This window comes from Lonchura striata, chromosome 17 (assembly GCF_046129695.1).
Source record: "Lonchura striata isolate bLonStr1 chromosome 17, bLonStr1.mat, whole genome shotgun sequence".
Lineage (NCBI taxonomy): Eukaryota > Metazoa > Chordata > Aves > Passeriformes > Estrildidae > Lonchura > Lonchura striata.
In genome coordinates this window covers 8,392,251-8,412,403 of record NC_134619.1, presented here as the reverse complement: position 1 = coordinate 8,412,403, position 20,153 = coordinate 8,392,251, and the positions used below count along the sequence as shown (strand labels likewise).

Here is a 20,153-nt window from a genome sequence, read left to right as displayed (position 1 = left end):
GCTCTGGGTCCTGCAAATGAAGATTTTGGGAATTCCACCTGGGAGCACCTATGTGTCAGTGCTGGCAGCAGAGAGCAAGGCCAGGGACTCCCTGAGCAGGTGGCCAAGGTCCTTCTTGATGAGATGTCCAGTCCTGTCCCAGGCTCACCACCCTGGGAAAGGGAAGTGGGTGATGTTGCTGCCCTTAGGTCTGCCCATTGTTGCTCTGCACCTTCCTGCAGCGCTCAGGAGAGTCCCTGATAGGTGAAGGTGGAGGAGGAGAGTGATTTCTCCCTGGGGAAGTCATGTTGGAGAAAAATGAACTGGATCTGGCCAGGTGAGATTTTTGAACAGTACCTGTAAATTCTGTTGGGGCTACTCTGTGGTGGCTGCTTCTCCAAGGGTGTATATTGCTTTGAACTCATCCTGAAGCTGTTTGGAATGTGGAGAATGGCATCATCCTGCTTACAAGGGGTTTGTGAGAGGTGTAATATTGCTGGCAGAGCAGAGAAAATTGGTGCCTGTCCAGTACAAGGCACTTCAGACAGGACAGAAATTGAATAGGACCTCGTCAACTGTTGTAACATTTACTGGTGTGTGTTGGAAGATTTGCCCTTCCTCGAGGCGAGGAGGAAGGACCAGCCCTGGAAAAGACAGTGGGACTGGTGTGCATCTTTCTAAAGTGTCCCATCATTCCTGGTCTGCAAACTCTCCTCCTCTTGCTAGTTAATATTAGTATTCCGTCTGTGGAACGGGCGATGCAATTAACACAAAGGTACAGTCATTCATTCTGGCTGGAGGACTCATGGGATCAGATGTACTGGGGATAGGAAGCGGAGGCTTTCTGCTGGGAAAGAATGTCACAGCACAGCGGACACAGAAATGAAAAGCTATTAATAATGATCCCGGAACTTCACTTCCATCAGCTGTTTATTTAAAGGTGCTCCATATTCAAAGCCTCCTGATTTATGTGGGCAATAACACTTACAGTCCTGGGATCACTTTTTTAAGCAAGGCTAATGGGGTGAAACCATCATACTGCGACAGTAGAGATCAAGCTGGGAAAATGATACTGGAGAGAAAAATAAACTATTGCCTAGATAATCCCTGAGCTATGCTGGGCTGGGAGCTGGTGTGAGCTCCCTGGTCTTCCAGTATTTATTAAGGCTTTTACTTTTTTTTTTTTTCCTTGGTCTTTGTGAACAGAATTTAGTGGCCATGGAAGGATATCAAAATTTGATTTCTACAAGACTGGATGCTAAAATGCTTCTTCATTTGCATGCAAGTGACCTGGGACATGTGGTGTCTCTGCCCCTGTCTCCAGAGCCCCCATCCAGACTCGGTCCATTCCAAAGGACTGGTTCCTCTGGGGAAAGGTGTCTGTGCCCTTTGCTGTGTGGGTTTTGTCTGCAAAGTGGTTGCACAGCACTGCCTGGGGGGATGCAGTTGGGATGTTCTGAGCTGTGGCACTGAGGGGACGAAGGTCTGCTCTGCTCTGGGGGTGTCTGGTTTCCATGTGGGTTCTCTTTATGGGGCTGTTTGCCCTTGCAGGAAGGGCTTCTTGGTGGGGCCCAAGTTGGGCCATTGACATGTGAATTTTGCAGGAACTCAGAGTAGCTACCTTGTTCTGCTGTTAAACCATGGCAGTAGGCTGGCCTCAAAGTGCAAGAGGGACTCTGGGCAGGAGAAGAGTGAGTGTGGTGCTGGTTTCTTCTGGCTGCAATGAGCCCTTGGTGGACAGGAGTTGGTTTCAGCAGCTCCCTCTGGACACGGGGCAGTGCGTATGTGGTGTCTGCAGGGCAGTGAGCAGCTTTTGGCAAAGGCTGGGTGTTTTCCTGGGGAGGTGAAATAGCTCTGAGGTCACTGAGCTTTGGGCTGAGTCGCTCTGGGCAGGGAGTGACTCCTGGGACATGACTGTAAGCACTGCTCATTGTCAGGAGCTGGTAGTGGTGATGTGATTAGTAGAATGAAGCAAATTATTCCAGATAAATAATGAATCAATCATTAATGGTTGAATGGAAAATTTAGCCTGTTGCTGTTGTCTGCAAGTTGCTTACAAGGAGGTCAGTCCTTTATTTTGCAGGAGGCTGTTATCTGCAGCTCGTGGCCAGACGCTGTGCTCTGAGTATTCCTGGCACAGCTGCCCCAGTGTGTAGGTCCCTGGCCCAGCAAGATGCTCTGGTCTCTCCTGTTTGTTCTTTGTGAGGGGAGAGTTGGGCTTTGTTTCCAGTGAGTGTTTACCGGGGTGACCATCCAGAGGCTCCTGTGGGGCTGTGAAGCTCCGGGGCTTCTTGTCGAGAGCTCTGCTCACTGCTGACCTGTTTGTGCTCAATGTGCAGCCTCAGGGACCCAGGAAGGGACTAGGAAAGCTCTGATCATCTGGGCAGCCCCTCTCCTTGCTCTGCTCCTCTTGGAGACGTTGGCTTTCAAAAACACTTGGCCAAAATGCACTACCAGTGTTGGAGACTCAGCTGCCAGGAATTTTTGCAGCTGTGGTGTTCTGCACAGTGCTGCGTCTTAGCAAGGCATGTTTGCCTCCTCTTTGGGGGGATGAGGCTGTGCACCATTCTGCTTCAGATTCCTAAATTCCTGTGGCACCTGGATTCCTTCTTCTCTTCCTGGTGCTTAGGAATTCCTGGGGAGCAGGAAGGTTTGGAGCATCTTCTGCCAAACCAGAAAAGCCTGTCTGTATGCAGGGCAGTGTTGGATTTTAGCAGGATGTTGCAGAAACAATTTTCTTACCCATTATACTATCTTGTTTCTAATTTTTATTTAATGAGCTCCTCTCAAAAAAGGAAAATCGTTGTAACAGTTTTCTTAAGTGTGAGAGATCAGGTTGAAATTGGCATTAAGAAGACTAATTACACTCATTCTTCCACCTTGCTAACAGCTGTTTATTGCTGCAGGCTTGTCCTGAGGTGCTGAGGAAGTCACTTAGCTTAGCCCAAAGGCACCCAAAGAGGTATCTGCAGTAGAAAGTTGGTCCAGGCTTCTAATCTGGGCTGTGCTCAACCAGATGATCTTGTTACACTGCAGACAAGGACTGTGAAAACTGCAGATGCAGCCCCCCAGGTCTTTTCTGGTTTTTTGCTGCTCTCCTGTCCTCCCTCACAACCTTCAGCTTCATTGTGGAGGAGGATCCTGTGGGGGCCTGGTCTTAGTCTCAAAATGACAGTGTGCTGTCAGGGAAGGGACTTCCTCGGGCTCACGCCTTCTGTGAAGAGAGGTTGCAGATCTCCTGTCATGAAGATTGAGGGATTTCCAAGGACAAAATTGCTAAGAGGATTAAGATGTATAGGGAAGAAGAGTGAGCAGCAGCAAGACACCTTCCTGAAAGTGATGTGTGCCTGCCATAGTATTTATTTCAGCAGAGGACTGAGTCTGAACGTGACCTTGAACCTTGAGAAGCAAATTGAAGGAGGTTTCTTTAAACCTTTTTGACTCAGTATAATACCCACTTGTTATTCTGTGTAGGAATTTGAGGAGTCTTTCACAAGAGGTAGAAAGTTGCAGACAAAGCTATGAACATCTTCAATTTTCCATTTAATCACACAATATTGAATGATAAATAATTCATGCATCTGCCAAACATTGGCTTAAAAGAGCCCAATTCCCTCCACATTTGTCAAAGCTGAAGAATTCCATTTTGTGCTTTTTTTATTTTACTTTGTCCTTTAATTCCTATCCGAATGGCCCGTTGTCTGGGCCATCAGCTTTGATTCCACCTGTCCTGTTTGGGGTTCATGCCTTTCCTTTCTTGTCACTTTGGCTGGTGTCCAGGGCCCAAAGCAGTGGCAGCAGGAGGCAAGGAGGGGGGTGATGGTGGTCCCTGTGTGTCCTGGGGCTGTGCCACAGCTCAGCTCTGGCAGGGGAGGCTGGTGGGGGTTCTCTGCCCCACTGCACAAGAGCACTTCAGGCTCCTCAGGTGGTGCTGGGGCATAAAAGATGCAGCTCTTTTAGGAATGCAACTTCTGACTTTATACAGGGTATAAGGGAACGACTTTCAGATACAGCTCTCTGTCCAGATCCTAACATGAAAGGCTTGGTCTGAGCTCTGGAGCTCTCTCACCACAGCAGGAGGAGCTCTGTCTGTCTCAGAAGTTGTGACAGAGGTGCTGTGATGGCTGCTTCCACCTCCTCTCAGAGACTGTTTTTAAAGACAAATTAAAAGTATTGTATTCATGTAGACAAGGCATGAAAATTCCATATTTGGAAAAGAATTGCTGCAGAGCGAAACCGTTATGGCTGTAAAAACCTCTTCCCTAGGGCAAATGTTGAGATTTTCTTTGCAATTAAAATTTCTTTGAAACTTGGACTAGAGAAGATTTGGAGGAAAAAAAAAACTCTTCTAAACTTTGAAAATTTTTTTTTCCAAACAATGCTTGTGTGAGAGCTTTAAAAAATACTGTTCCTCACAGTGTGTCTGATAGCAGAAAGTGACTGAACATGAGAAGTCAAAAGGTTGTGAATAGCGCCTGCTCTGGCAGTTGCCTCATTTTTCTATTATAATTTCTTAAGGCAGCATCAAAGGGGACAATAATTAAACTTAAAGCAACTTAAAAAGAAGGGAGAAAGAGGCATGTTTAGTCATACAGACCTGAGCATTGTGTAGGTACACATTCCTCTGCCAAAACAACTTTTCTCAACTGTGTGCAAGTTGATCTGAGAAGAAAGGCAGATGAAGGAGTTCCTTGCTGAGAGAATAGTTCCAACGAAGCAGAAAGAGAAAATCCAGAGAGTTACTTCAAAAATAAGCATGACTAAACTTTTACTACGGATAATGGATTTTCTGCCCTGTTGTTAAAGCTGAAGCTATGGTGACATCAGACAGAGAACTTGATTTTATCATTGTCTGTCTGTCTTCTGTGCTCTCTATCAAGGCTGAAGACTTGCTGAAAGGCAGATTGATACCAAATGTTGCCTTGCTCAGTCTGGACCTGCATTTGGGATATACTTATCCAGTAAATGGTTACATGACCCTTTCACTGTGTAAGTAAAGACAAAAGTAATTTAAATATCTTAATTCAAAAGGCTCTGCAGTTTTGGATCCTTTTGCCACTGATCTCCAGCATTTGTACACAGTGTGATGCTATGTGCTATCCAGGTTAATATCTCTTGCCATCTCCTGCTTGATTGGCAAATTTTGGTGATATTCTGGAAAGGACACTGGGTTAGAGTCTGCCTTCTGCAGGATCCATTTGAGCAGAGGGTGCAATGGGAGTTCCAGAACTTGCAGTGGCAAAAACCTGTCTAGCTTCCAGATGCTCTCCGTGGCACCAGTATTCTGGTACTTTGTCCAGCTTTATCTGAACATTGAGACTAAAATGGCACTGATGGGATCTGCTGTGGAATGAGAGCTTGCAGTGCAGTGGCTGTGACCATCATCTGTCTTGATGGGAGTGGGCATCCCACTCCTTTTCTCTCAGCAGTGCTGCCACCCCTTACAGAATTAGAGATGTATGTTCATGTTTTCCAGTCAAGGACACTGGTGCCCTGAGCATTCCATTGTCCAGCCCGAAGCCTCTTGAATTCTGGAGAGGAGCTGTGGGAGGCAGTGGGGGTATGGGTGGGTGCTTGGCCAAGGTGCTTGGTGTGGTACTGACATTTCTTGCCAAGAGACAGTGTGTGGGATGCTGGAAGCTTGATTGTGATACACCTGCCTGGCCTGGAGCTGAGAGTATTTTATGTCTGGCAAGATTGCCTCATCTCTCGTCTTTATATTTCAAGGAGAAGTTTATAAAAGGGAAAAAAGTCTCATCTTTGCCTCATCTTGTCTTACAATATCCAGTAGAGAAAGTGAGCTCCAGAGAGCCTGAGTTCATGTCTTAGCCCTAGGCTTGGAGATTATGAACCATCTTAGAGCTTTGCAGCAGCCTTGCCATGCTTGTATTACCTCCATACAACAGATCTGGGGAGTGTGCTCTAGCCAGCCTGTTCCTTTTCCCAGGAAGGAGAGCTTTAAGAGGATTTGAATCCTGTGTAACAGAAGGAGATGTGGTCACAGCCCGTGCTGCACTGTAGGCAGTGCTGGAAAAGAATTTCTGTTGGAGTAATTGCTGCTTTGTCCTGCCCCATCTCCCAGCAAGGGCTGTCTGAGGCTGGGCTGTTGTGCTGCCCACGCTCTCAGATGTGAGGCAGGTGGGCCCCTTGTGGGGTGCAGACTGAGCTGGTACTAATTTGACTCCCAGAGCTGCTCTGTGGCTTCAGCTGCTCCCTCGAGGTGACACAGCTGACCCGTGTGGATGGTGCTGGAGCCAGTGCACAGCCTCTGAGCTGTCAGGTAAAGCCACAGTGGGGTCAGAAGGAGCTGGGCAGAGAATGGAGGGGACTGGTTGGTGTTGGAGGTTGGCCCCACTCTTTAGAAAGGGTCTCCAGATAGGTTTGCATGTTCTGGGAGCAAGCTGGTGTGAAACTTGTGCTCTTCTTGCTGCTATAACAGTAAGGCACTTATGACTGCTTGCTGGGAGTCAAGTAGGAGCTTTTGTCCATCTTTCTATCCTGGGTTATCTCCAAAAGTGCTGTAGTCCTTCCTGTTGGAAGCAGAGCTGCAAACCATTGACAAAGCTGTGACTGTGCTCTGTCTGCATCTCCAACCTGCCTCTTGCATCTCCCCATGCTCTTCTCTGCAGCCTCCCTGTGAGGTAGCTGTGGTCAGTGCCCAAGCTGGCAGAACAGTGCTGGACCTGTGTTGCTTCCTCATGACTGGTGAGAGATACCTGCTGCAGAGCTTGGGGATGAAGGCACACCACAGCTCTTCTCATGCCCCTTTGTCCCTGCATGACCTGCCCTTGGGAGGGCACATTGTAAGGAGCAGCTCTCTGGCAGCATGGGAGTCACAAGCTCCCAGTTTTCAGCCATGGGGCTGGGATTCTGCATGCAAGTGCTGGCAGCCACTGCTGTCCCCACCACGAGGACTGTCCCTGTTGTGCTGCTGTCTGCTCCGTCCTTGGAAGTGGGTAGTGGGGCTGGAGCTGTGTAAGGAGTGCTCCCATAAACTCCTTCTGCAGGCAGCTAATCCAGCAGCAAAAGGACTGGGGATGTCAGGACTGAGGTATTGCCTCTGTCCAGCAACCATCCTACTGCAGCCTTCATTTCCTTGTGTTCTCCGAGGTGTGGAAGGGCTGTGGTAAAGCAGAAGAAAGCCCAAGCTTTAAGGAGCTCCTCTCCTGTGCTTGGTGTTCATGCTGTGGCTCTGCATTCTAGAGGATGGCACAAGCAGTGCCTTGCTCCTGCCTTCCTCCTCAGCAGCCTTTGTAGCACCCTCGTGGCTGTTCTGAACAGCTGGAGCAGTCCTGATGCTTGTGCTGGTGGTTGGTGCCACTCTGCTGGGAGGAGTGGGGAGCCAAAGCAGGACATCCAAGCTCATGTTTGTTGAGGCTGCAAACTGGGGTTGAGGAGAGAGGGCTCTCTTTCCCTGCCTTGGCATTTTCTGGTACCTGGTGGGCAATTCTGCATTTTTTACCAATTATTAGGGCTTGTCAGAGGAGCATTACTGGTGTGTCAACCCTTCCAGTAAAGCTACATGCATGGGAGCACTGCATGAGGTCCTGGGGATGCTCCCTGGCCTCTGGGTGGGGTAATCTTCCCTGGGCTGTCATGCAGGACTGTGGTGTACTGGGCGCTGCTATCCTGGTGTGCTATTGCCTGCCCATGTCTTCCCCCTCCCCCTGCCTACTTTCTCCTGCATCAGCCTGCATTTGTAAAATGAAATAAATATTGACATGGACAGGATGCTATTCAATTTGTCCTGATCACTGGGCTGCGGTGAGTTCTGACAGAGCACAGTGTAAAACATAAGCTCAGGATGTAATTTCTACTGTCAACATGATGTACAGTATAGCTGTGCCAAATGCACACCAACAAACTGCACGGGCTCCTGTGGGGAGGGGAGGGGGGGCTTGTGCTGATAATTGGAAGCAGGATGGCAGAGCAGCAGGAGAGGGGACATCACCCTGGGCCTGGGGCAAGTGTGAGGGTCTGGTGCTTCACACTTGGCATGGAAACCTGCTTGGTGTGGTAGTGCTGCCAGGTGGGAGCACGTGTGCTGCAGTGGGCTGGGCTGGCTGCAGCAGCAGCTCCCACTGGTTATTTACAGCCCCACTGCTCTCGTGTGGGCACTTCCAGCTGTTGGTGAAAGGCTTTCTATAACACAGGGAAATAAATATTGTGCTAGTCCTGGTTCCTGTGGATGGGACCTTCTGGGGTGTCTTGACTCCTGCTGCTGCAAGGGCATGAGTAGGACTGGGGGCTCGTGGCTTTGCAGCCTCTGGAAGAGGTCTGTGATGTGACAGCTGGAAAGAAGGTTTTGCACACTGAGGAGAGACATGACCCTGAAGCTGCCACAGAAGAGACACAGGCTGCAGATTTGTCACTGGAGAAGAAGGATCTAGTTTGCAGCAATGAGCCTCACTACAGATATATCTGTGGGCCCACATTTTGTGCTGCAGGGGACTGGAGGTCGCCACAGGTTCTGTAGTTGGGCTTTGATGTCTGGGACCTGGATGAGGCAGCTCAATCCAGCATTGCTGCCCAGAGGAAGAGCATGCAGACAGCTCAGCTGAGAGTAGCTGAACTTTGGACATGTGACACTATCGCCAGCAAACCACATCAGCTCAGATGAGAAATATGTTACCTATAAAAAATAGCACCATAGCTGAGACTACACATAAGGTTGTGTTTCCCACAGCAACACAGCCCAGCCCCATGGGTGCTCAGCAGGACTCTCCATGGCAGAATCTGCTCTGTGGAGTGCTCAGATGCAACAGGGCTGAACAAGTTGCCTTGGGAACTGTGGGCCAGCTTGTCTGCCAGCCAGGGAGCAGCTCTGCTCAAGTGGAGCTCCCCACTGCAGCATCTTCTGCCCTCACTTCTCTTTCCTGCCTTGCCTCAGTGTCTGCATTTAAGTTGTTGTTGTTACTGGTTTATTGATACTGTTTGGGACTGTGCTGCTTCCATAGGTGTGCTGTAGCTCTGATCAGGCTGACAGAGTGGCCCAGTGTCCATTTCTGAGCAAGGAGCAGTTCCATTTGTGTGTGCACAGGGCTGTCTGCAGTGTGTGCTTGGGGCAGCTGTGTCGTGCAGGAAATTGGGCACCGTGATGAGGGGAGTGAGGGTGGCTGCTCCTGCTGTCACAGAGCCAGTGCTGGTGCTCTCTGCCAGCTGTGTGCCCGCAGTGCTGGGCTCTGGAGGCAGTGGCAATGTGCTGCCTTCATGTGCCAGCTCGGTTGGAGACCCTGGATGCTGATGTTAGTTGTGGTGCCAGGATTTGCTCCATTGGACTGGCTTCCTTGCAGCCTCCCCATGTGCTCAGAAGGCCTTCAGTGTTGCAGAACTGCACCCTGGCAATGGCATTGCTGCCTTGTCAGGCTTCTGGCAGGGCTTTATAAATCAGTGTGGATGGATCTGCTTGAGGATGGCAAGGACAGGATGCTGGGTGGGCAGAATGGGAGACTTCAGCAGGTGGTGGCTGCTTCTCCCCAAGGCTCTGGCTGACACAGTTGTCCTGAGACCACATGCAGATGGATTATTTTTTGAATTCTCTTTCTGGCAGTTGAGCTTACCAGCTACAACTCATTTGTACTCAGATTTTGGATGCAACTGGAGGTGTTGCCTGCAAAAGTGCTGCAGAGTGACAGGCAGAGATGCTGGGTAGGGAGTTCTTCCCACACTTACTGTTTACTCTTGCTGACCTCAAACTCTTGCTCTGGAACAGCTTATGCTGCTCAGTTTATTGACATGTCTCACTATCTGGCTAACCTACTGCAAAATAACCAGAGATCTCCTAGGTGTGAGAATTTGGAGAGGTGCTGTTTGTGACAGTGATGAACTATGTCTTGCTGTATTTATCTTCTGTATACCCAGGTAAATGTGATAAAGCACACTTGCACTTGTGCTGTTTTTGTGAGTGCCTTGCTCTGAAGCCTGCTGTGGGTTGGGCAGGCTCCGTTGCTCCAGAGCAGGGACCCCAAACTCTGCATTTGATCTGTGAAGTTTCTTTACCCTCTGCAAGGGAAGAGATGGCTCAGTCTGTCTCCCACCTAACAGGTCATCGCTCCTCAGTGTGCAGTGTTAAATACTCTGGTGTTTGATAGGGATCCTCAGCAGCTGCCCTTTGGGAGCAGGAAGTACTTCTGCATGGGGAGGCCTGCCTGCAAGACACAGTCATGGCATTGCCAACAACCTCAACTGGCTGGTGTAGAAACACCTTTATAATAAATGGGCTGGCAAGGAGGAGGAGTGGGGAGCAATGTTACTGCTTCTGTACCATGATTGCTAACATAAAAATACATTGGAGACTCTGTTTTCCTTGGAGCATGAAGTGCACAGGGCTGGCCCATGTGACAGCAGATGTGCATGTGTGACAGGCAGTGTGTGTACATGGAGAGGAAATGGGTGTGCACACTAGTGAGGCACAAATAGACAGAAGAAGCCAGTGTGTATGAGTGATCATGGCTGTGCATGGGGTGGGATGTGTGTGAGACCTTTTGGTGAATGGATTTGTGCACGTTGTGTGACACACAACTTGTGAGCCATGAACAGGCAGTGCAGAATGAGGCGTCGTGGTTCTCAGGGAAGCGTTTGTCCAGACAAGTGAATGCAGACAGCAAAGAGTGCAGCAGACATTCCCTGTTTGGGAAGCAGTCCCATTGGTGGAGTCACACTGGGGAATGGCAGGTGAGGGAAAGGGCTGGAGAAATATGTGGGAGCTGTCCCTCCTCTGAACTGTTCACATTCATGCAGGGGTCAGTGCAAAGCACAGTCCAGTTTCCTTTCTATGGGGAGCAGATGAACATCTAGTCCAGTAACATTTGCATTTCCATTCACCCTTTTTCTGCTTCCTACTAAGAGTAACAGCTGAACAGGAGATTAATTCTGCAGACTGGTGCATGTTTCATGCACCAGGCTGTGGCTGGTATTGCAGAGTTCTGGTGGACCTCAGGGCATTGGTGCAGGGAGAGATAGATGCTGCAGCCCCATCTCCTGATGAGATTTCTTCTCTCCATGTGCTCACTGGGTGCAGTGTACCCTTGGTTAAAGGTCTCATGTTTCAGCCCTTAGTGCCTTGAGGATGGCTTGAAGCTTACACCAGAGCCCTTTTTCAAACTGTTACCTTTAGAGTCAGCCAGGTGGCAAATTCTTGAGCAGATGCTTTCCTCTTGCCCGTGGCTGCAGAGGTGAGATGACAGAAAGGTTCTGCAGGGAAGGCTTGCAGAAGTGTCTGCACAGGCTGTACCTCCCATGCTCAGGTGCTGGTATCCCCCAGTGTGAGCCTTGTCTGCATGTGCAGGACTGCTGTGGTCTGGTCCTGCGCAGGCACCGGCAGCTGTGCTGTGCCAGGAGTGATGCTACACATCCCCTAACAGTGTAGGTGGGCACCAGTGACTCCCTCCAGGCGCAGACCTCACTCCTCTCAACAGCCAGGACCATGTGGTGAGGGGGTGCCCTTGTCAGCAGGGTCCTTGGTCTCTGAGTCCCTGCTGGAGCAGATGTCTGCAGTGCTGAGAGCTCTGCAGCCTTCCCTCTTGTGCTCCTGCTCTGGCAGGACCTGTGGGTTTTGGCTCTGCTGTGGAGCACCTGGGGCAGGGCAAGAGATACTGAGCAAGGCTGCAGGAGCAGCACAGGGGGACATTGGGCTGTGTTTTCATACCAGCTCTGACACTTTGGCTTTTTCCAGGCTCCTGGAGATGCTGCTGACTGCGCTGCACCTCCCTGCGTGAGCCAGCAGAGAATGGAAGTGACCGGAGTCATCTGGGCAAAGGACCCTTCACCAGGCACTGGGATGGTGTCCCCCTGGAGATGGGAGTTACAAATGGCCTTGTGAACTGCACAGACACCTGCACTGCCACACGCCTGGCACAGCGGTCCCAGGCTGCCACAGGGCAGGCAGACGTTGGCCACAGCAGCTCATCCTGTTAACTCCTCTGCGAAAGCCTTTGTGGAAGAGCTTTCCTTCTCCTCCTGTGAATGCCAGCAGTGGGTGTCCGTGCCCCGTGTGCCCGCCGGCGGGGTGGGCAGCAGGCTGTGCATCGCCCCCTTCCCCAGCGAGACCGGCGGCAGCCGAGCAGGGAGCCCTGCAGCTCTGTCCCGGGGGACAGATGCCAGCTGCCAGACTCTTCTCTGGAGACCCAGGAGCAGCCTGCGAGGCACCAGCACTGACTGCTCCCACGGCAGCAGCGGGCAGTCCGGGACACCTCTTGTCACAGATGTGACTCACTCAGGACGGGAGCGCTCCGGCTGCAGGGCACGGCATGCAGCAGGGACGGGGATGCTCTGTGCTGACCGGGCAGCCTCACGCTGCTAGTGCGGACTTTCCTCCTGCTTTTCCCTAAAGGATGCTGGCTGCACATCCAGAAGTTCCTGCTCATGCAGCCTCCTAGAGTGCCATGGCGAAGGGTCTGCAGGGCTTCTCGTGGACCATGCTGCTGCTGTTCTGCGCCATCCAGGAGCTGGGCTCCTGGGCCATGCACACGGCGGTGGAGGGCCCTGGCCTCGGGGAGCCCGGGGATCCTGCACTGCTGGCCAGCGGGCGAGTGAAGCGTGGCTGGGTTTGGAATCAGTTCTTTGTGGTGGAGGAGTACACGGGCACGGAGCCGCTGTATGTGGGGAAGGTAAGCTGACCTGATATCTCCATGGGGCTGACAGAGCTAGGGGCAGGGTGGACATGCTGGCAGTGCTGAGCAGAGAGAGGGCTCATGCGAACGTTGTTCATGGCAGCCTGGCTAGAGAAATACTCTTTGGACTGCAATGGCAGGAGCCTGGTCCCTGCTGGGGGTGGTGAGGTCAATGTGCTCCCAGAGAAGATAATAGAACAGACCAAGATTTACATCTGTGTTCTTACAATTGTATACTGGCTTCTTGTGATGTCTGGGGGTGGATGCAAGCAGCCCTGTCTCTGTGGGAGCTGCTGGCAGGTGACAGTGCCTTGCTGGGCAGGACTGGGTCTGCAGGTGGGAGCTCGCCACACTTCCCTGGTGTGTGACCTCCTGAGAAGGCTGGACATGGACCTCTGCTCCCTCCAGTCCTGTGGTTGAAGGAGCATTTCACCTTGGGGTTCCTGGGCTTTATCCTTTTCTAGGAGCTTTGGAGAAGCAGCTGCCCCAGGTGTCAGGCAGACAGGGTGTTTGTATTTGGATGAAGGCAGTGCTAGCTGGGACCAGTCAGAGGAGCACACTACAATCCAGCTAGAGCTGGAGGCATGGGCTCAGCCCAAAGGAAAGTGCCCAAGAGCTTGTGCAGCAGGGCTGTCTGATGGCCTCAGCCGTCTGGGCATGAGTCTGGAGGAGGCTGAAAATGGGTTTCTTGGCTGGGGGCCAGCAGGGATTTCAGCGGTGATTTGTGTCCGTTCCAGCAGACGCTCCAAGCCGCGCTCCTCCGCCGCCCTCGGAGCAGGCACAGCTAATTCATGGCTCCCCTGCGAGCAGAGGAGGCACCGGGCCCTGTCCCAGGCCTGGCAACGCCTCAGCTCCAAGTGAACCGAAACCTACAACTCACCCGTTTTACAGCCCCTTTCCACATCAGCCACCACATCACCCGCCCGGCTCCCAGCAGCAGCACTGGCATCACTGCCTGTGATCCCCAGGGCTGAAAGCCAGCAGGGCCAGCCTTTTCCTGCTTCTGGAGAGGATGGAGTGCTCGCCTGGGACACTCTTTGTCCCCAGCAGTGTGCCAGCCCTCTTAGCACAGTCTGTGGGTCCAGAGCCTTCCTGCACTGGGGAGCCCTGCGGAGTAGCTGGGGCTTGCCCTCGGTGGATGCCTCTCACACACCTACATGTGCTTTCTGCTGGGCCAATACCATTTCCATAAAATCTGGGCTCTCTAGCTAATCCTTCTTCTGAACTGTAATTTCCCCTGAGGCTGCTGTCAGTTTGATGTGGATTTCTTTGGGTTTTTTAAATAGAATTATGGGGTCAGCACTAGTTACAAACTTCTGCATGTGGACAGATCTATTTTAGATAGAGGAGAGGATTAAAGGGAAAAAAGCAGATTTAATTAAGTTGCTAATATTTAAAGAAAATTGATGAACTCGGGCTTTATGAGTTGGAGCAAACAGAGTGCGCCTTTATTATGGGCTAGTTTTTATTTGATTTTCTTTCTTTTCTAGCCCCAGAGTCATTTTTTATTTGTGTGTCTGTGCTTTCTGTTTAATTGCTTTTAATAAGGAATGTGCACCTCTGTTCATATTTAATTTTGATTTAATTATTAGTGTGTAATTAATGGCTTCGTAAGAATTCCGGTTGTAGTCTTCTAGGACAAGAAAACAATTTTTCTGTTTAACGAATGGGACAGATCAGCCCATTGTCTGCCCTCTGGATGTCCCAGTTCTGCAGACACTGCTGTCCTTGCTTGGGGCTGAGCTGGAGGCAGGGCTGGGTGGTCCCTCTGCCCGTGGGGCACAGCGTGTGCCAGAGCTGCATGACTTCAGTCTCCTGCCATGCCCAGGGGTGGAGGGAGCCCTGAGGCTGAGTGAGAGAGTGGTGCTCCCCAAGCCTGCTGTAACAGAGAGGAGGAACATCCCTGGGATGTGGTCGGGTCTCTGGCATCTCCTCTCGTGTTTCTGTAGTCTGCCATCCAGCCCTCCCCCATTAGTTGCTGTTTAGCCAAGCAGCACAGATTTAGCTCTTTTAATCTTCCCCTGTAAATCAATCTCTGCAGCCCCTTGAGCCCAGGCTCCATTTTTCTTCCTAGCATTCCGGTTTGCAGGGACGCTGGTGTCTGCTCCAAGCAGTCAGTGATGAGCAAATATGTGAAGAGGATGTGCTGAGAGCTCAATGTGATGGTGGCTGCTTTATCTCTAGCCTAATTATTAATCATGAGCCCGGTGTTCAGCAGAAAATTCAGGTTTCTGCTGCCTGCGCTGTACAGACCTGCTGCTCCTTCTTTGTTCTGAAAAGCTAACGGAGTAGCAGTGAGAACTGGGGGAGGATGATGAAGAGGGCAGCAAGCTCTCCAGCAGGCAGCAGGGAGGGTTGAGACTGGATGGCCAGGATGGGATGACCATCCCCACAGACCAGGGCAGGATGCTCCAGGCAGCCAGGGTGGGGTGACCACCCCATAGGCACGTTTGCAGCCAAAGCCATCAGGGTGGTCCCAAACTCTGCTGGGCTCACAGCCCCATTTGTGAGCTGAGTGAAGGTCTCCTTCCAGGCAAGCCTTGAGAGATGTGTCACCGTGGGCAGTAATCTGTGAATGTTGTGCAAAATGCACTGAATTGCCTAACGTGCAGGTCCCTCACTTGTGAAATAAATACATAAACTGTATCTAACAAGACAAATATAATGAAGGCATCGTAAAAAAAGAGGCAGCTCTGGTATAAATTCTTGCTGGTAGAGCTGTATGTCTGAAAGGTGGATTATAGAACTGCAGTTTGGAAGATTGAATGGCCCATAAACATTTTCATATTTCATTAGCCGATTAATGGACGGCTTTTTCCTTTTTGTGGCGGGGGGACATGAATTTGCTGATTCTAAGCAAAAATTGTAGGAAACAAATGAAAGCAGCTGATGAAACCTTTCCGGGGGCCTGTCCCATTATGGATTGTCCCAATTAATGCCCATGCTGCTCTCTGTCAAGATGCATTCTGCCTGTCCAGTTACTGTTAATAGATTTCTCATAAGTGGCTGGATTGTAAAAACCTCATAACTCAGTTTAATGCCACCAATAAAATTATCTCTGGACGTCTGGCCTGGATTCCAGTCAGCTCTTGGTCCGTGGGGAACTGCTGTTTACCCTTTCTTTTCCTAATTCCAAACATTGTCTTAATTAAGAAATGAAGCAGCAGAGATTGCCTGCAAAGGCATCTTCCTCAGGGTCTGTTTTTAGTCCTGAACATGAACTGATTTGTCACAATCAAGATTTTGTCAAAATCTTCATAGCTTTTGTCCAAGTGGGGCTCTGGGCACGATGATAGGATGTTGTGACCCTTGTTACCCTGCAGCATAAACCCAGTACAGGGATGCAGCAAGTGTGTGAGCTCTTCAGCAGGGAGACTTGTCAGCATCAGCTGCCCAAATCATGGAAGGTAGCTGTGGCTGAGGCAAAGCAGGTGGATGAGGATGGACTTTGGGCAATTGATTGCATAGAAGGGGAGGGATGCAGATGGTGAGGTACCTGTGCAGCTTGGGAGAGGTGATCCCATGCTGCCAGAGTCCTGGGTCCTTGCCCATAGGGAAGCCTCTTTCTTTGGAGTGCAGTTGAGTTATCCTTTGCTTCTCCATCATCTCGTAACCCCTTATTAAAGGGATTTTTCCCTTGGTTTGTAGTGGGGGTGGGCACTGGCAGAATCTGTAATCTGCTGAGCTGTAACAGGAGGCCTGAAATTCCAGTTTATTGGGCCTTCCTTTATGCACAGGAGTTGTCTGGTGATGCTCTCTGTCACTGTCCAGTCCAACAAGAGCAGAGGGAGCAGAGGGGCATCACACAGGGACCATGGGCATCTTGTGCAGGTGGCTAGGGTTGGGTACAAGCACAGCCCCAGCCTGCTCCCACCCTCTCCCTCTTTCCCTGGCAGATCCACTCGGACTCGGATGAGGGAGACGGCTCCATCAAGTACACCATCTCCGGGGAGGGCGCAGGGACCATCTTCCTCATCGACGAGATCACAGGTGACATCCACGCCACCGAGCGCCTGGACCGGGAGCAGAAAACCTTCTACACGCTGCGGGCACAGGCCCGGGACCGGCAGACGGACCAGCTGCTGGAGCCCGAGTCGGAGTTCATCATCAAGGTGCAGGACATCAACGACAGCGAGCCGCGCTTCCTGGAGGGGCCCTACATCGGCAGCGTGGCGGAGCTGTCCCCCGTCGGTAGGTCGGCTGCGGGGCAGCGCGGGCTGGGAAAGCTGCACCTCGCTCCTGTCAAGCCTTGAGCCTGCTGTACCTCACAAAAACCACTTGCAAATCTCAGGGATTCCAGAGCTAGGGAGCCAAAAGGGAGAAAGAAATAAGGTGGCTTAAGGAAAACAAGTGGATAAATCCTCTGAGCTGATTGCCAGCCTTTGGCTGAGCGCTCAGTCTCAGCCCTAAGCCGTGCTCTGGGGATGGGTGGTGGTGGTGGCAGCTGCCTGCTGTGCATTGACTGTGGCTTTGCGCAGCCCCCTCCCTCCTAAATGCTGGGTGGTTGGACTAAACCCTCACAAATCAAGGGGCTCCAGTCTGCCTGTGGTTCAGATTGGTCTGGGTGGTGCTTCTCCCCCAGCTCAGGCCATCCTCTGTGTGCTGCCTTGCTACTCTTCCGAGCCCAGACATCATCCCCCCATGCAGAACTGCCAGGCCCTTCTCAGCTGGATCTGCTCTTCTCTGAGGGGCCAGGTCTTTTTGGCTGAGATTGGGGAATTCATGTCCCTGTGACAGAAGTGTGGCTTCCCTGTGCTAGCCTTAGCTGCCGTCCCCTTGGCACCAGGCCCCTCTTTAGTGTGTTGGTGATCAGCCTCACTGAAGCTCTGAGGGTCGGGCTGGGGTGGTGGGGCTGCACGAGTCTATCCCACTGGGATGGCAGAGCAGGACAGTTGGCTTTGTGCTCACCCAAGCCTCGGGAGGGATGCAGGGAGGTGATGTGTGAGCTGCAGCACTGCTGCCCTCGCTTCTGCTGGGTTCCCATGCCGTGAGCACAGCTGGAGTCCAGGAGAATGGCTGGTGCTGGGCTGCCTGAAGCCGCACCGTTCCCTGTGCACGCTGGGCTCTCTGCTACCCCCACAGCAGGCTGTGTGTGCCGGCATGTGCTGCAAGCAGGAACTGTAAATCACTGCTCCCAAAGGCTGTGTCCGGGTAGCAGAAGCTTGTGAAAGGCTGACATCGACGATCAGGCAGGACCGCAGCAGTGTCAGCAAGGGATGAGTGAGCACAGGGGCAGTACCAGTGCCAGCACTGCAGAGCCCCAGGGCAGGGGCAGCAGCTGAGCTGCACCAGGGGCGTGAGAGGCCAGCTCAGGGCAGCCACCAGGTCCTGCTGTGCTGCTGCAGGAAGCTCTGGCTGCAGAGGCATCTTGGCAGCAGAGTGCAGGGAATGGTGCTCAGGTCTGTACTGCCTCAGGACAGAGCTCCAGCTCTCCGTGGTTTGTGTGCAGCATATTGTAAGGCTGGTGCGTGGCCTCCAGCAGGTACAGATGTACAGGAATTGCCTGCACCAGAGGAGCTGCTGCTGCCTGGATTCTCTTCATGTATGGAGAACAAGCTCTTCTGAGGCATCCCAAGCTCTCCTGCTTCTAGTTACCTCTGCAAATCCTTCCCTCAGTCAGAGAGTGACCCCTTGAACTATTGCTGGGTGCTCCTGGAGAAATGAAAGACAGCATGTGGGCACCAAAGCAAGAGGCATCCTGCTCCCAAAGGGAAGAAAGAAATTAAATTAATCTGATTTGCTTGGACAACATTTTAAAACGCAAGGAATTCTCAACTCTGGGTATTAGACAAGGATCCCAGTTCTTTGAAAATCACTAACAATTATGGAGCTGCCTGATCAGACTGATGTGAACAAGACATATCAAAGGAGACAGTTTCTATGCGAAATTGGAGATCAGAGGGAGAAAGAAACACGGTTTCACAACATGAAAGAAGGCGATTCCTGCAAATTAAAATACTCGGAAGTTAAAAGTGAAGTGCTGTGAACGGCGTGGGCTGCATTTGCCAGCTGTGTGCTTAGAGAGGGGAGCTGGAGCCAAGAGCCTGTTCTGCTTTCCAGGCTACCTGCCTGCCACAGCCTCGGAGCCTTCTGCAGTCTGGCCATCCTGGGGAGTGTACGGGCTCCTCCAGGGCAGCCCTGCCTTGGAGACAGCCCAGGAAGGGCCTCACACATCATCTTCCCTTCACACATCATCAGTGAGTGCAAGAGCTGGAGGGACCCACATGCTGCTGCTGCTGCCAGTCCCCAGCTCCCTCCCACTTCTCCCTCAGCTTACCAGTGCTTGCCCCAGGAACAGGCAGCACAAAGGACAAGGTGGACACATCCTGTGAAAGCATAAACTGGCAAGACTGGCAAGGAACTTTCTGTTCAACCCTCTGAGGTTCAGCAGCTAGAGGTAGATAGGGCTGGTTGTGGACCTGGTGAGAGAAGTTCAGCTCCAGATGCTGTAGGAAGGGCTGAGGGTGCAGGATATGGGAAGCTGCTGGGCCAGAGAGGTCAAGTTCAGGATATTCTTGTGGGAACAGACCTGCCATGCCCTTTTTGTGTGGGAGTGCTCCTTTTGTGGCATCAAGGCTGGGTGCCGCTGTGCTCATGGCTTTGTTGTGGTTGGTGTTGATAGTGACATTTGCTGTCTCTGAGCTGGACAGAGCACCTCCCCTAGAGCTGTGGGGTATTGTCTGACTGAATGGGGAGTGTGCCGTGCTGCCTTCCTGAGTGGATGGAGGTGATCCCAGCTTGGTGTTGGCCAAGCAGGAGAACGAAATCTGGAGAACTTAGGTTGGCTATTAGTGTATCAAGATCAAAGCCTGGGGACCTGCTGGTGGCCATGCCTGCTCTCAGCACCACTTGGATTCAGCTGTGCTCTGCTGGGGAAGGGGCTGGGACGGGGCCACTCTAAGGACAGGGCTGCTCTCCAGCATGGAGCTGTAGGGAGCTGCTCCTTCCCTGTCTCTGCTGCTCTGAAGCCTTTGCTCTGTATCCTAGCCTGAAAAGTTAAGGGTGGCCCCTTCTTTCTCCTCTCAAGGTCTTGCCTTCCCAGACCTCACTGGGGTTTGTGCTTGGGTGGTTTTTGTTCTCACTCAAGGCAGCTCTCAGCTGCCAAAAGCAGAGTCCCAGCTCCCAGAGGTGGGTGCCTTCCTGGGGCATGAAGAGGAATAAACCAAATACAGTCAGATCCGCTCTGTGACAGCAGGAGCAGATCAAAGGACATTATTTGCATAATGAAGGAGTACTAATTGGGAGGGAAAGTCATTTGATTTCCTAGTGTCTAAGAGGGAATAAAAAATGAGAGAAGTGCACAAACTCTCAGAGTAACTGGGAGTGCTTTGCAGCACAGCTGCCCCTTGCTCTGCGCTGGGGCCAGGGCAGTGTGTTTGTATGTTCTGCCTGAGACTGTGGCACTGAGGGTGGACTAAAGGCCTCTTTGTTCCAGCATCTTGCCTTGGCAGTGGCCAAAGTGCATTCTTAGGAAGGAGGAACAGCACACACAGGACATGTGATGCTCCTCTTAATATTCTCCCAGCCAGCATCTGTTTTCAGCTTGGAAATTTCTTTGTCTGT

The 20,153-nt window shown here is 51.6% G+C and overlaps 1 protein-coding gene across 1 annotated transcript in view; it reads left to right on the top strand.

Moving 5' to 3' along the window:
- Positions 1-20,153, top strand: part of CDH22 (cadherin 22) — a 76,158-nt gene that overhangs the window by 12,351 nt on the left and 43,654 nt on the right. Inside the window, exons 2-3 of the mRNA XM_021540884.2 lie at positions 11,654-12,587; positions 16,487-16,781. Of these exons, the coding sequence (XP_021396559.1) occupies positions 12,363-12,587; positions 16,487-16,781 (520 nt within the window). The 5' untranslated portion in view covers positions 11,654-12,362. The remainder of the gene's footprint in view (positions 1-11,653; positions 12,588-16,486; positions 16,782-20,153) is intronic.